The sequence below is a fragment of the Eutrigla gurnardus genome (assembly GCF_963514095.1).
Source record: "Eutrigla gurnardus genome assembly, chromosome: 22".
NCBI lineage: Eukaryota > Metazoa > Chordata > Actinopteri > Perciformes > Triglidae > Eutrigla > Eutrigla gurnardus.
Genome location: NC_139933.1, coordinates 1,506,088 through 1,521,087, shown reverse-complemented (window position 1 = coordinate 1,521,087; position 15,000 = coordinate 1,506,088). Strand labels below are relative to the sequence as shown.

General features: G+C 44.7%; 3 protein-coding genes and 1 pseudogene across 5 annotated transcripts in view; 2 read left to right on the top strand and 2 right to left on the bottom strand.

The window, feature by feature from the left end:
- The window catches only part of LOC311033010 (arf-GAP with dual PH domain-containing protein 1), a 20,348-nt gene extending 15,319 nt beyond the window's left edge, over positions 1–5,029 (bottom strand). Inside the window, exon 1 of the mRNA XM_084040147.1 lies at positions 4,721–5,029. Within this exon, the coding sequence (XP_083896273.1) occupies positions 4,721–4,811 (91 nt within the window). The 5' untranslated portion in view covers positions 4,812–5,029. The remainder of the gene's footprint in view (positions 1–4,720) is intronic.
- Positions 5,030–5,828: 799 nt separating this feature from the next.
- On the top strand, positions 5,829–7,265 carry cox19 (cytochrome c oxidase assembly factor COX19). The gene is made up of 3 exons (XM_084040697.1): positions 5,829–6,015; positions 6,536–6,647; positions 6,749–7,265. The coding sequence occupies exons 1-3, from the start codon at positions 5,934–5,936 to the stop codon at positions 6,855–6,857; spliced, it is 303 nt and encodes a 100-aa protein (XP_083896823.1). The 5' UTR covers positions 5,829–5,933; the 3' UTR covers positions 6,858–7,265.
- Positions 7,266–7,702: 437 nt separating this feature from the next.
- LOC311033383 (RNA-binding protein with serine-rich domain 1-like) lies at positions 7,703–12,275 on the bottom strand. Of its 2 annotated transcripts, none has more exons than XM_084040742.1 (7): positions 12,085–12,275; positions 10,210–10,356; positions 9,903–10,076; positions 9,228–9,330; positions 8,718–8,871; positions 8,499–8,640; positions 7,703–8,337 (listed from the first exon to the last, which is right to left on the bottom strand). In XM_084040742.1, exons 1-7 carry the CDS (start codon positions 12,201–12,203, stop codon positions 8,238–8,240), a joined length of 939 nt encoding a protein of 312 aa, XP_083896868.1. In that variant the 5' UTR covers positions 12,204–12,275; the 3' UTR covers positions 7,703–8,237. The 2 variants fall into 2 exon arrangements, with proteins under 2 accessions (XP_083896868.1, XP_083896869.1); XM_084040743.1 differs by lacking the exon at positions 12,085–12,275 and adding an exon at positions 11,171–11,226.
- Positions 12,202–13,473, top strand: LOC311008468 (solute carrier family 2, facilitated glucose transporter member 11 pseudogene; annotated as a pseudogene). The gene has a single exon. The product of its transcript is annotated as a solute carrier family 2, facilitated glucose transporter member 11 pseudogene (transcript).
- Positions 13,474–15,000: the final 1,527 nt, after the last annotated feature.

Sequence of the window (15,000 nt, the reverse complement as noted above, 5' to 3'; positions counted from 1 at the left end):
GGTCGTGACCCTTCGTGTCTTTGTAAAACCCCTCAGGCTTCTATTGTCAGTCTCAGATTTTACTAAACGTTTGTTAACTTCAGCGTGACCCCCCCGCTGTGTAGAATGGAGTAGCCCAAGGCTTTTTATAAGAAGGTTTTCTTTCATGACAAAAGGCTAACTTTGCATACGGAATGTTATTATTTTTTTGTTTGCATTAAATATAGAATGACGTGAAGGATTCCACTTGAATCTGTTGTCTATATATATCACTTCCATGGAGAGAGATGGGTGATCTCACGTTGTCACTGTGATTCCTAATTGATTCCCCATGTCCATGATTTAGCGCCTGATTACCAATCACATAGCTGAAATTCATCTGATTTATGCTTCAAGTGTCTTGTATCTTGTAATCAGAACTTTCTTTTTTTGCACATTATGCCTCTCAATGTTGACTCCAAACAGCAAGTGTAATTTTAAACATTCCGTATTGTTAATAAAAGATACGTTACGCTACGTATAGATTTGAATGCTAAATCATTTGAATGCTATCGTTTCAATCTCCGAGATTTGTGGGACTCTTAAGTGAAGTGCTGCATTGGTTTCAGGCAGAGCGCTGAACGTTGGCATCAGTTGCTTCATTAGTGCTTTACCCTCGGTGGCTCATTGATCAGCTGTTTTGGCAGCGGACTGATAACATATTCATAGAAGGGGGTACGGCATTCATTAAAGCTTAATACTCACGAACCACTCTCATTCAAAACCACCGCGGCTCGACTCTGCTACTCCGACCTCCTGCAATAGGTTGTGGTACTGATGACTATAAAATACCAATTTCTTGACGCAAGTGTCTTTGACCGCAACAGTCCGAAGATCCCCGGCTGGAATGTTGGATTAAGGTTGACCTCAACTTCCTTTCATCCATCAGAGTGTTTGATGACATAGACGCCTTTTTTCTTCTTAAAAACAACAGCATTCGTAAGCTAGCGCTACTTTCGTTTAGGTCCATTCTATCCGATAATTCCCATTCATCTGGGTTAATGACAGCAGCGTCCCCGACTAAGAATTCACATAGTCGAATCTGATTGATCAAGTCGTGCCTATAGTCAACCAATAGTCTAATCATGTTTTTTTTTTTTGATCATTGATTGAAAAAGCTCTCCAGGAGCTCCAGGGGGACAGCAGGTCGTGGGTGCACCCGTGTCCGGGATCGAGGCACCAGGGGCGGATGAAAAGCTCCGTAAAAGTGGCTGTCTGGTCAACGTGGAGCTGGTACTCGCTCTCCAGGAGCTCCATAATCAATACTGATTCAATACTGCCTTGCTTTTATAGTATGCTCATTTTAATAGCTCCAGCATAAAGTTCACCTCGTATGCAGATGATACCCCGTTTTACGACTAACTTAGATGCCTCTTTGCTGTTAAAGCCGGATGATGCATGTTCTCCTGAAATACACATGAAATGCTCATCTTACGATGATGTGATCCATGGAAGCAATGCTTGCGTGAATTAGGTGCACAAACTAGTTTTGCTGGACCGCCATCTGTGAGAGTAAGCGCTCTGCTTTGTTTGGGGAAATAAATGATGTGGGAGCACAACCTGCCCTTGAATGGGGATGATGCGTTCAAAAAAAAGGTATCATGGGGATAGGAATGGTACAAACCCTTAGCTGTAATTGTGCTGTGGCTGAGAAACCTACGCCTACAAATGTACGTTGACATTCCTATTAACTAAATAAAAGAAGGCTATGTGTTAAAGGTAGGATCCACCCAATAAAAGTGTGGGAAACATTCCCAGTGCTTTAATTGGCTAAGGGTGATTTTTCAAGTCACTGAGTTGCCATGGGAAAGGCAGATTTTTTCAGGGGATTTCTCATACCTTCCTGTAAAAACATAGAAAAATAGTCTGCAAAGCCACAAGTGCCTCAATCTCATCATAGTTCCAGCTGTTTTTGCCGTTCAACAAACACCTTCTTCACACCTCAGAGGACTGCTGAGGTGTCTCTCCGGAGGGAATAGCTCGTTTGTGTGTCCTTAGCGAAGGGCAGGACTGCAACGCTGCTGAGCTACAGAGAATCCCTGCCGTATAAGCTCACGGCTCAGTCTATAAGCGTTTCTCATCACAGCACACCAGCAGAGAAAAGATAGGAGAGGGAGAAAAAAAACTCAAAGGTAACGAAGGGCAGGGCAGGAATGACTAAGCATAAAAAAACACACACCCACGAGTCAGGCCAGCACTTTGTGTGTTTTCAGACCAATTACAGCCGGCTTTCTGTCGGGTTAATGGATGTCGTGTCTGTGATGGAGTGATAAGACAAGGGGGAGGACAGCCACGTCGCTGGTGATGACGTGATTGTCTGTCTTTACTCTGGAAGCCTGCAGATTCACATGCAAAGAGACCGGTTTCATGTGCTGTAATACAGCAGCCATATTGGAGGTTCCCGGGTTCCATTGTCTCTGTAGTTCTGCAAAACTGGCTTTTTTTTCCGGGTAAAATGTATTTATCTGACTACATTTGTACCTACAGGTAACGTCTCCTGGTTAACTGGGGGAAATCATGTTTCATGTGTCTAAAACAGCAAACAGAGGGCATCAAACCTAAAACACTGGTGCTGGTGTTTCAGTGGTTCCAGGGACTGTAAGTCAGATCAGTGAGGGAGTGGCAGGGAAGGTTTCATCCTTTCAACCGTAACTTGTGTGGTTAATAATAATAATCATAATTATAATAATAATAGCAACAATAATAATAGTATGACAGTGTATTAGGCCTACTGTAGGAAAAAAAAAACAGAGCTAAGAGAGGTGGGCAATATTCTGAGAAAATGTGCCACTTTATAAACTTGCACGTATACACGTGTGTTTACTCTGCTGTGTTGAGATGATATGAAATGTAATGAAACCGTGATGTTTTCTCTCTCAAAGAGCCACCGAGATACGATCCCGTCCCTCCATCTGGGACAGACGAACCAACATCAATAATTCATATCTTGACCATTATGATGAGATATGAATTATGAGCCTGGGAATGCCTGATCTGGTAGCGGAGGGGGGGGGGGGGGGGGTCGCTATCTTGACACTTTTCATCTGCTCCCCTGAAATGAGCCTCGCATGCAAACGTATGAGAAAGCAGCTGTTGGATTCATACGCCGTCAACTCTCCATCTCTAAGCAGCGGTGCCTTGCTCGAGGGAATCGGATCGCTTGTCGGGAGCAGCCGGCTGAACATCGTGTCCCTCCTCCACTTCACCGAGGCCGAATGTGAGCACGTAATGATCGTGAAAGGTGAAAGTGAGCAAAACTGATAATCAGAGCCGATGTTTCCTCGTCGCCGGGGATCGTTACCAGCGCGGGTCAAATAAGGCCAAACGGGTATCAGCCGATATTCCACTAACGAGCCTGAGAGTCTGAAGGCGTCTCTACGAGGTTGTGCTTAGGCACGGTGGTGCTTTGAGCTGGATGAATGCTAACAATGCTAACATGCTAATGTTGCACCTTAGTTTAATGGCTTGGCGTGTTAACATTTGTTAAAGGTGCTCAATATGAGATTCCTAGCCTCCACGGGAGGAGCTCTCACATGGACATGGCTGAGCCGGCAGCTAGCAGCTAACGGTGCTAACGGAGAAACTGGATATAAGACACACAGAGCAAGTCACTGTGTCTTTCCATTGCAAATAATACTTCTTTTTTTTAGCACGGTGATGCTTGAGGAAAATTAAGGGATTACCAACGGTATAATAATTCATCCTGTGGGGACCATGAACCTCTACTCCACCGTGTAGATATTTTAACAACAGGAAGAGTTCAAACTTGAACCTGCCAGTGGTTGCTAGGAGCCCATTACCAAAAAAAAAGTCTGTCGGATTCATCCTCTGGGAGCCATGAATGTCCAACCAATTTCATGGCAATCAAGTGTGAAGGAGCTGGTTCAATGGGCCGAGCTGTTGTTGTGTAAATCTGGTGTGGCACCAAGAAGCAAAGGGCCGCATACAAATAATAAATAAACACCTTATTCCTCAACCAGATAACGAAATGTTCAAAATGAGATCCCTCTCAGCGCTCGGAAAACAAAGCGATCCAATTTTTTTTGTTTGCTGTTCCCAGACAACCAGTCCTCAGAGGAGCCGTAAACCAGGGCCAAGGAACCGGCGTCCTGGGCGTCTGGCCCGAAACTGGACCACTCGCTGGTTTTATTGTCATTCAGTGAGAAGAAAGGAGGAAGAGGAGGATTAAAGCATGTGGAGAGGATGGAGAGATGAAGAAGAAAATGGATGAAGCGGCTAAATGGAGAATAATATTACCCTGCTAAAAAAAAAAAAAAGGGAAGGGAGGGTTTAAAACAAACATGCACACACCGGTAATTAGTGAGCAAGCTGTGTGGTGTTGCTGACAGTGTAGAACACACACACACACACACACACACACACACACACACACACACACACACACACACACACACACACACACACACACACACTAGGGTGTTTTTATGTGTTTATGGCTCTAAGTCCAGAGTCCAGTCTCTTTAGGCCCCATTAGACCGGTTAAATAGAGTGTTTGAGGGGGAAGTGTCCTACCGGGCCTTTGTCATCATTTCTGGACCAGAATCACACACAAACACACACACACACACACACACACACACACACACACTAATCACCAGCATCTTACATACATGACATGCACGCGCCTCGCCCGGAGGACCCCGGTCCGGCTCGGAGGGTTTGGGTTGGGGGGGGGTCTTACCTGGGTTGCCGCAGTCCGCGCACGTTCCGTTGCCCGGTCTCGCCAGCACGTCTTGCAGGAGCCGGTTGTTCCCCTCCGGTTCCAGCGCCATGCCGAGTCTATCCGTCCAGCCTCGCCGCGGTGGAAGAAGCCTGACCGGGGAGCATCCGCTGCTGGAGTCCGACGGACAGAGCGACTGGCTCGGTCACCTGTCACCTCCGATCCGCCGAGGAGAGGAGAGACTGGGGGGGGGACTGGACGATCCGAGCCGGGGCTGGAGGAAACTCTCTCTCCCTGATTGCTCTGTTACTGAGTCTCACTGACTGCATAATAATCAAGCCTATATGTTACCGTCACCCCCCCCCCCCCCCCCCCCCTCCTCCTCCTCCTCCCCCCCCTCGCCAAGTCTTAGGAAGGTGAGACACCTAGCGGTGGACTGCCAGAACACACTTATCTGAAACTCTTCAGTATCTCTAGTGCTTCATGTCTTCAAAATCCAGTGTTTCTGTTAAAAAAAATCGAATTATTGTTATAGAACATCAAATCAATGCGAGATTAAGAGCATTTAAAATGATTATATTTTAAATTTGTGTTTTTCAACAAGAGGTTTGTTGTTTATGGGAATAATATGAAGCACGATGTTGTGTATTATATTATGTTTTATATTACAGAAGGCTATATTGTGCAGGATTGTACTCTATTATTAGAAAGGCTATCGGTTTTTTTTTTTAATCTGTTTGCCATTATCATCTTTATCATGTTCATTTTTCTATTGTATTTATTACGAATAAAAATACTAATACAATTAATCTTATTATATTTAGTTGTTCGTTTATTAATCAAGCAAGATACATTTTTGTCTTAAAGTAGGATATTGCTAAGTTACTTTTATTGTATAGGAGATGCATTTAATGGTAGTCTATGCCTATATATTTGTTTTAATTCTTACGTATGTTTACGTCAGTATAATTATTTCAATAAAAGCGAATTCACGTTATAATTGGTGGCGCTTTGTTGTTTCTTTGCAGTTATTAGTATTCAGTGGAAAAAAAACTCGATCGATCATCGATGCGAGTGAATCCACTACTAATGTCTGTTTGCCGGAAACGAGACGTCACATTCACGCGACACCGGGGTCACGTCCCGTGTTGCCTTTGCGTTGGTATTTCGGTGTTTTCCAGGAAACTCTTCACTCTTTTCTCATTTTAAACAAACGACAGAAGGAAACGGAAACATGTCTACCGCCATGAACTTCGGCTCTAAGAGCTTCAAACCTCGCGCTCCCGATAAAGGCGCGTTCCCGCTGGACCACCTGGGTAAGCAACACTCACCTGCGTGTTTTCATCGATCATTGATCAGCTATTTAAAGGGTAACCTATTATAACATTCATGTACCGGGGCTGGTTGTCAGGGTGACGCAGGCCAGGGTCGGTACGGTGCTGGAAATCCTTGAAAACACTTGGAATTTTAGGCAACTGGGCGTTTTCAAGGTTTGAAAAGTGCTTGGATTTAGAATAAAGTGCTTGGATTTAGAATAAAGTGCTTGGATTTATGGGACTGAAAACAGCATTTTCTGACATTCTATTCCTTATTTTTTTAATATAAATGTGTTGTTTTTGTTTATCCTTCTTAATCTTATTTTATGTATGTATTTATTGTTCTAATTTTGTATGTGTTCATTTTTGCTTTTTTAAATGTAATTAATTAATTCATTTAATTATTTTCTCAGGTCCAATGTCAGGGAATGCTCTGTTGTCTGTGTCATGGTAATAAAAATAAATCGTAAATCATGTAGGGCATGATATTATGTCTCATGTCTTCTTCTCGTTATTTCAGGAGAGTGTAAAGCCTTCAAGGAGATCTTCATGAAATGCCTGAACGACAACAACCACGACAGCTCCAAGTGTCGCCTGCAGTCGAAGAACTACCTGGAATGCCGCATGGAAAAGTAAAGAAAACCCTCATTGAAACAGTTATAATCTGATGACTCAGCGACAGGTAAAAAAAGAAAACACACCTGGATAATTTTCCTTGTTATGTTTCCATCAGCCAGCTGATGGCCAAGGAGCCCCTGGAGAAACTGGGTTTCAAGGACCTGACGGATCCTCCTCCTCCCAGCCGAGGCGACGGAGACGCTGAACGCCGACCTGAAACATGATGGTGTTGGAAATAATAATATTATTATGATAAATCTGGCAGAAGCAGATTAAAAGACTTGCTGTGAGGAGCTGAGAAGACTTGACCGGCCTGCCAGAGGACATCGTGGTGGAAAAGAGGCTGAATCAGGTCTCTTCCAATGTGTGTCAATTAAAAAAAGTCACATTTGAAGCCTCATTAAAGTATAAAATTGTGAAATTACAAATAACCCACACACAAAGGTGTGGTAAAGGACAAACTGAGACTTTCTTTACTTGAAAAAATATATCTTTTAAATTGATATTGATAGTTATTTCATCCTTTTTCCATAATAAGGTCCAACGTGGGAGGGGCGGGGCTTAATCACTATTGACTGTCAATCATGTGTGTGTATATAAGATGTATTATATAATAAGTGGAGATACTATTTTGCCACATCAATAAATATTTTATATTTAAACTTGTGTGTAGATTGCCTCCAGCATTTGATAGTCGAAGTGACACCTGCTGGCAAACTGATGGTACTGCACCTGTATGGATGGATTTAACCCACTTTTTTTCCCCCAATAATTGTTCTGTGCAAGAAAAAACTACATTTCTGTAAGACTTTGCCCGAGGGAATCACCCATAATTCATAGCGTTGACATGGCATGCTAAAACGCACAACTTGTTCTGTCCCATATTTAATTAGCTGTGGGGTTAAAGTTTAAAATTGGCTTATTTATTAAGCCAACTTGTACAACGTCCTTGGATGTGGTTTAAAAAAAACACAGGATGATTAGAAACATACTCACATCTCCTCGACACGTTTCTTACAGCTGCAAGTCTCAAAGACACTGAATTGAATAACTGACGGACAAAAGTGTGTTTTTCTTTTTTCACAGTTCGAATCATGAACTTTATTGTCACGTCATAAGCCAGTTAATACAAAATACGTTTTGAGGGGGAAAACAAAGAGAGCAAGTCAAAATAAAACCACAAAGATCTGGATCAGAAGACTAATATTAACATATTAAAAAAAAATGTAATTTCCGATGCATCATATCTCACGTGAAGACCATCCTTTTTACCGACATTGTCGGAATGAAAATGTCTTTTCCCAGATTCTTTTTATTTGTGTGTGTGTGTGCGCATACATACATACACACACACACACACTTGTATAGCTGCCCTTGTAACGTGTGATTTACTGTAAGCGATGCTGGAATCAGTCACAAAGACAAAAATAATTAACAGAAGTTATGTTTTTTTAAAACTATACCAATTTAAACCTTTTTTTTTAACGTGCATCTTCTGGCTAAAATAATTCAAACTCAGGGATTCAGGAACGATTTCAGGGTCTCATCACTAAAAAGGCTTATGATTAACCATGTTGTTGAACAGAGGGGGGGGGGGGGGGGGACTAGCGGGACGAGTTGGAACTAGAGCGTGACCGATGCCGGCGGCGGCCGGGCGATCGAGACCTGCGACGTACTGGAGAGCGTCGCCGTGGAGACCGAGACCTAGAAGACAGAGAGTTTTCATCAAAAGTCATTTTTCATGCAGAAATGTCAGATCATACATTTCAAGCACTTTATTCTAAATCCAAGCACTTTTCAAACCTTGAAAACACCAGACTAAAATTCAAGTGTTCTCAAGGATTTCCAGCACCCGTGCTGCTCACCTTCTCCTCATCCGAGGTGGAGTGCGTCGCCACATGGGGGGTGGGGGCGGCATCCTGCGGGGGGGAGACAGCCGGCGGGGGGGAGGACGCACCGTGGGAGTCAGCACGGCCGTGACTGTGATCTCCTGACCGTCGATCTGACCTGAAAGAAAAAGAGTGTTAACATTTTGATGTAACAACCATTCATCCATCTCATTAACTCCTCCATCGTCCTCCTACCTCCGTCCATGTGCTTCAGAGCCTTCTCCGCCTCCTCGTGGGACTCAAACTCCACGTAGGCGTAGCCTTTGGACAGGTGAGGGTGGACGCGGTTCATGGGCATGTCGATCATCTTGATCTTGCCGTAAGTGGAGAAGATCTCCTGGATGTGATCCTTCAAAAATATAATTAGACATTTCAGATTTCGGCTGAAGGGATTAGAGGACGGGATCGGATTTTAAAATCGTAAAACCAGGCTTTGAAACTTTTCTTGACTGAACTAAATTGTCGAAGTTGATTATAAAAAAAGGGAATAACTAAGCATGCTTAATAACGTTTAATAAACAGATGAAGGCAGTTACATTTTTACATCATTAAAGTAGGAGAGCTGAGTTATTGGGTATTTTTTTAATTCCCTCTAATCCCTTCTCTTATATTGTGGCATGAATTGTTTCCTAATACTAGAAATCATTATTGGTCATTTATTCTTTCTTGATGTGCATCAGTCAGTTAGTGAGGTAAAACATTCACCTTGATCACATTTCTGGTCAGCCGGCCGAGGAACACCTTGGTGGGTTTGGGTGTCGGGCTCCTTCGCCTTCGATTCCTGTCGTCCTTCTTTGCCGACTTTGACCTGGAGTGACATTTACATTCCCGTTAATGTTGTCGTCACTATGAGATGCCAAATTCAAGCACTTCAAGGTGCATTTCCATGCTTTTCCAGCCCCTTCCAGCTGTGGTAAACTCCATCTTTGTATCAATCCAATGGTCAGTATTCAGTCTACTTATTATGTCACTTGTTCATCACATTAAATGAGATGTTATTGTCCTCTAAACAACCAACATGATGTTTGGAGACAGCTTTTTACAGAAGGACCACAAATGAAAGGAAAACTAATTCCACTAACAGATCCACAGAAATATAATCACCAACTATTTTCATCATCTGTTCATCATCAAAAGTCATTTTTCATAAAGAAATGTCAGAAAATGCTGTTTTCAGTCCCTCAAATATGGAGATCTTCCTTTCTCTGTTCTATCATAGATGTCATCACATACAACACACATTTCAAGACCTTTCAAGCGCTTCAAACCTTGAAAACACTACACTAAACTTCAAGTGTTTTCAAGGATTTCCAGCACCCGTACCAGCCCTGGAGAGATACACACAGTATGATTAAATAAATGGTGGCTTCTCTTCCATACTTTGAGCGTGAGCGGCGTCTGTTGTTGTGGCGTTGGCGGCTGGGGCTTGGCGAGGAGGAGGAGGAGGAAGAGGAGCGGGAGCTGGAGGAGCCCGAGTGGCTGGAGGCGGAGGAGCTGGAGCCGCTGGAGGAACCGGAGCTGGAGCCTGAGCTGCTGCTGGAGCTGGAGCTAGACCTAAAGGAAGAGCAAACGTGTTGGTGCTGGGAAGAAGTGGGCTGAACCAATTAGTGGCATGAGACAGGGGGACAAGCGGCGACATCTAGCGTTAATATTTTTATTTATCTTTTAAACGAGGGTGACCTCTGACCTGCTGCTTCCACTGGAAGCGCTGCGTCGTGTCCGGTTCTTCTCTCGGCCCCGGTCTTTGTCTCCGCCTTCTTTCGTGGCTCCCGACTTCTCCTTACCGCGCGGTTTGCTCTTGTCATCCTCCTTCCTCTTTGTCGGGGATGGCGCCCTGCCAGGAGAAGCAAAGTAAAGAACAGTCAGGATTTCAAGCATCGTCACATGAAATCTGAAAATATTTAAAATAACATGCTGTTGTTGTTTTCTCTTATTTTGATTAAGTTTGTTTTTGTAAAGCGCTTGAAAAGTGCTATATAACACATCTATTATTATTATTATTATTATTATTATTATTATTAATAAAGAAAATGCGTGGGTATCTACTGTTAATGTGGTGTTAATTGTCAAACCTGTACATTCATTAGAAGCCATCTTACAAGTGTCATATGTATCCAGTAATTAAAATATCTGCACTTTCAAAACAATGAGCAATGAAATATCAGGTTGTTTACATTTGTTCTTAATCATACAAACATATTAGACTTTAAGTACCGATCATTATGTTGCCCATGGCAAATGAATACAACACTCACTGTTTCTGATCATTGAGGACAATTGACGGCTCGTAACGCGTCCGATAAACAATCAGATTAAACCGACATGTGACGTCATGTGACTTTGCTTTACGGCAGAACTTTGTTCGACGACACAGCTGTAACGTTTATCTAAAGATAAATGCTACTTGACTACAATCAGAATCCGTCCCAACGGTCATTCGCGTAAGCTAACCCCATTCACTTCACGTCTACGTTAGCATTAGCTACCGAGCTAACATTTGCATAATACGTTACGCTGATATTCTAAATGGGCGAGTTCACACAAATTAATGAGTATATTAAGTACGAGCCTGACGTCACTGTGTTGCTACATAGCGGACATTTATAGATAGTAGTATGTAAATCTATGAACTGGCAGCGTTTACTCACATCTTTTCTACCTTCTCCTCCCTCGCGACAGGATTACGCGCACAGAGATGACGTAACGCTTATCTAAACCAATCAAATGACTGGATATTGCCTTTTGAAATTATTCCCTGAGGTTTGACTGACAGGGTGTTTTTGAGGGTTTATCTTCTATATGATGTAATTGACGCCTAAAATAGAGAAAACAGTATCTATACTACGATATTACGGCTAGAGCTGTTTTAATTGGCTTCGTTTGCCTAGTTGTTGCCGGGTGAATTGCTGGTAATTTGCCTGACAGGCAAAATAAGGGGGAAGGAAAATGCAACCAAAATACATGTACTTTGTCTGGTAATTAAAATCCCAGAGACTAGACTGACAGGGTGTTTGTTCTTATTTTGTTGAGTTATTTGAAGGTTTATTATCTCTATTTAATGTTTGAATAATGAACGCAGTATAGTTACTACGATTTTACAGTCCGAGCTGTATTAACTACGTAGTTGTTGCTGGGTGATTGGCAGGCAATTCGCCTGACAGGCTAAATGTAGGGAAAGAAAAATAACGGGCATTTATGAGTTTCCCATACGCATACAAGGACGTTAGTCTGGTTAAAGAATACCATATACCTTCAAATGCCGTGTATTATTAATCCAGAGTTACTCATTGCGCTAAGTAACGGCTATTACGAGCTAGCGGGGAAGGCTTTAAATGCCGTATAGGACGCAGAGGGAAGGACACACGCGTTTGCGACAGCGGGCTTCCAGATGAACTCCCCGGCCGAGCCAAAGGAAGAGACCCGCAGAGCCTCCGGGGGAGCCCGGACGCTCGGGTTGACGGTCTGCTCCGCCGCCATCGGAGGCACCTTCCAGTACGGCTACAACATCTCCATCATCAACGCGCCCACCAGCTACATCCAGAGGTTCATCAACGAGACCTACGAGGAGCGCTGGGGGCCGGGCGCCGGCTTGGATTCAGCCCAGCTGACCCTGGTCTGGACTATCATCGTGTCAGCCTTCCCGCTGGGCGGCCTGCTCGGAGCCCTGCTGGCGGGGCCCATGGCGGTCCGCTACGGCCGCAAGAACTCGCTCCTCCTGAACAACTCGTTCCTCTTCGTCGGCGCCGCGTTCGTGCTCGCGTGCAGGGTCGCGAGGTCCTTCGAGATGATCGTGCTCGCGCGCTTCCTGGTGGGCGTGAACTCGGGCGTCAGCATGAACGTGCAGCCGATGTATTTCGGGGAAAGCGCGCCAAAACACCTGCGGGGCGCCGTGGCGTTCTCCTCCGCCGTCTTCACCGCGTTCGGGATCTTCCTGGGTCAGGTCGTGGGACTCACGGAAGTCTTGGGCACAGAGCACCTTTGGCCTTACTTACTAGCCAGCAACTTTGTACCGGGTCTGATCCAGCTCCTGACCCTACCCTGGTTCCCCGAGAGCCCCAGGTACCTCCTCATCGACCGGGGGGACAAGGAAGCCTGCGTCCGGGCCCTCCAGAGGCTCCGTGATGGGGTGGCTCCGGTCTTGGAGATGGAGGACCTGCTTCAGGAGCAGGAAGATCAACAACAGGCGGAGTTGAACTCTGGATCTGCCAAGACCCCCTGGTCCCTGTTCAAGGATCGTAACCTGTGGTCCCAGCTCAGGACAGTCATGGTTGCCAGCAGCGCAATGATGCTCTGCGGGAACGACTCCATCTACTTCTACGCCTCCTACATCTTCCTTGCGGCGGGGATCTCCCCAGAGAAAATCCAGTATATCACAATCGGCACAGGGGCCTCGGAGCTGACGGCGTCCATACTGAGCAACCTGCTGATTGAACGCGTTGGCCGAAGATACCTTCTGGTGGGGGGGTACACCCTCATGTCCTTCTGGAGTGTGGTCTTCACCGTAGCGCTGACCCTCAACAGCCGCGGCGTGCCCGGGATGGCCTACCTCAGCATGGCGTGCGTGTTCGCCTACATCCTCAGCTTCGGTTTGGGCCCCGCCGGCGTGACGGGGATCCTCCCGGCGGAGATCTTCGACCAGAAGGCCCGGCCGGCGGCGTACATGGTGGCGGGTTCGTGCATGTGGCTCAGCCTGTTCCTGGTGGGGATGCTGTTCCCCTTCATCGTCAAAAGCCTGGGCAACTTTTGCTTGCTGCCGTTCCTCGTGGTGTGCCTGATGTCGGCGTTGTTCCTGGGGCTCTCCTTACCGGAGACCAAGGGCAAGACGCTGGCCGAGATCACCGCCGAGTTCGATGGGAAGAACGGCGTGAAGAAGGAGAACCCGGGCACGCCGGTGGACGAGCCCCTTGGGAGCACTACCGGCTTGGCAGGGCCTCCTCCTTCACATATCTAATGCAAGACCTTGACCCTGAGAACGGTCCAGTGGAAGTTTAAAAGAACGTGCCTTTGTGACCTCTGTATGACCGTCTGTATGCCATCGGTACAATCTAAAGTGTACTTTTTATGTGTCGTAACTATTTAATTATTTCTGGTTACTAATTACCAAGTGGGCACACAGGAATGCATCTGGAAGTTAATTAATGCTCTCTCAATCAATGACATGACTCTCTTTACTTCAAACTGAGACGTTGCCTTACCAAGAGCTGCACACATGTCCGCTCCGGTGAAAGTATAATACTGTATTTGACTTTTCAAACTGTTCCATCTCCGAAAAATCTAATTAATCAAAGGCAAAAACATTCCCAGGTTTTGATGAAGTCAGTTCTTACAATACCTCATTTTCTTCCCCCTTGTAAAAAAAAATGCCTTCAGGCCAAAGTTTTGCTTCTGGGTACCTTTTCTGTGAATGTAAGATGAAGCTTTAATGTTTGATGAAGGAGTCGATCAGCAGCCGTTCTGACAAGAACACGTGTTGATGATTTGAGTTGCGTGTATTTAAGGGATTACTATTCGACGGCGTCTGTGCTGGGTAGATAACAGTTTATTGTGTAATGTCATTATGTTCTACTCGGTCCAGTGATCCGAGGTTGTTAGATTTGCACTGTTCGGTGATCCGACTGAGAAGATTTTCCTCTCTAATCTCTGGCAGGTGTTAGAATAGTAGTTATTTACGCATCAACTGGACTGCATGTATTATCAGCTGGACTGCCCCCTGTGTGTCCTCGTGCAATCTTCCATTCGGCCACTAGATGTCACTAGTGTCACCGTCCCTTCTTCTTCTCCTGTAATGTGAAAAACGCCTCGCAGATGTCGAAGATAACACTTTGAAATTCAACAGCTGTCAGTTCGCTGGCCTTCTGTTTTAGATTATCCCTCCGACTGAATCCAGATGCTGCAGATATTTATTATTATTATTATTATTATTATATTCTATATTCAAGGTGCTTTGCTTTTGCTAGAATATATTTTTAAATGAATAACGCCTGCTGGATTTGAGGTAATAACCCTGTACTGTAGCATGTCACAAATCTGTGCACCAACCAAATGCAATATTTATTGTTTATACTATCTTTTCAAAGCATGTTCTGACAATCCTCAATGATAATAAGGATTCTGTCAAAGAAATCCCTGTGTGATGCTCGGGTTTCACTATGTAGGAAGGCATATTTTGCACATTTCCATTATTTATTCAATGAGAAATACTACTGTGTGTCAAATGATAATTAAAAAAACCAAAGTGCTGACCTACGTCCGCTGTTTCTCTGTGATTCAGTTGGTCTGACTCATTCCGCCCGTCTGATCCAGCTGCTGTCTTAATTACATTTAATCACATGACTTGTCTCCCTTCGCTCCTCCACACTTAAACCCAACCGCTCCTCCTCACTCCTGCTAAGGATGTCAACGTAACGCTGTTTATTTATAAACTGGGGGTCCAGGAGGTCGTCACATTGGAGTCTACGACATCTTTTTACATTTCTTA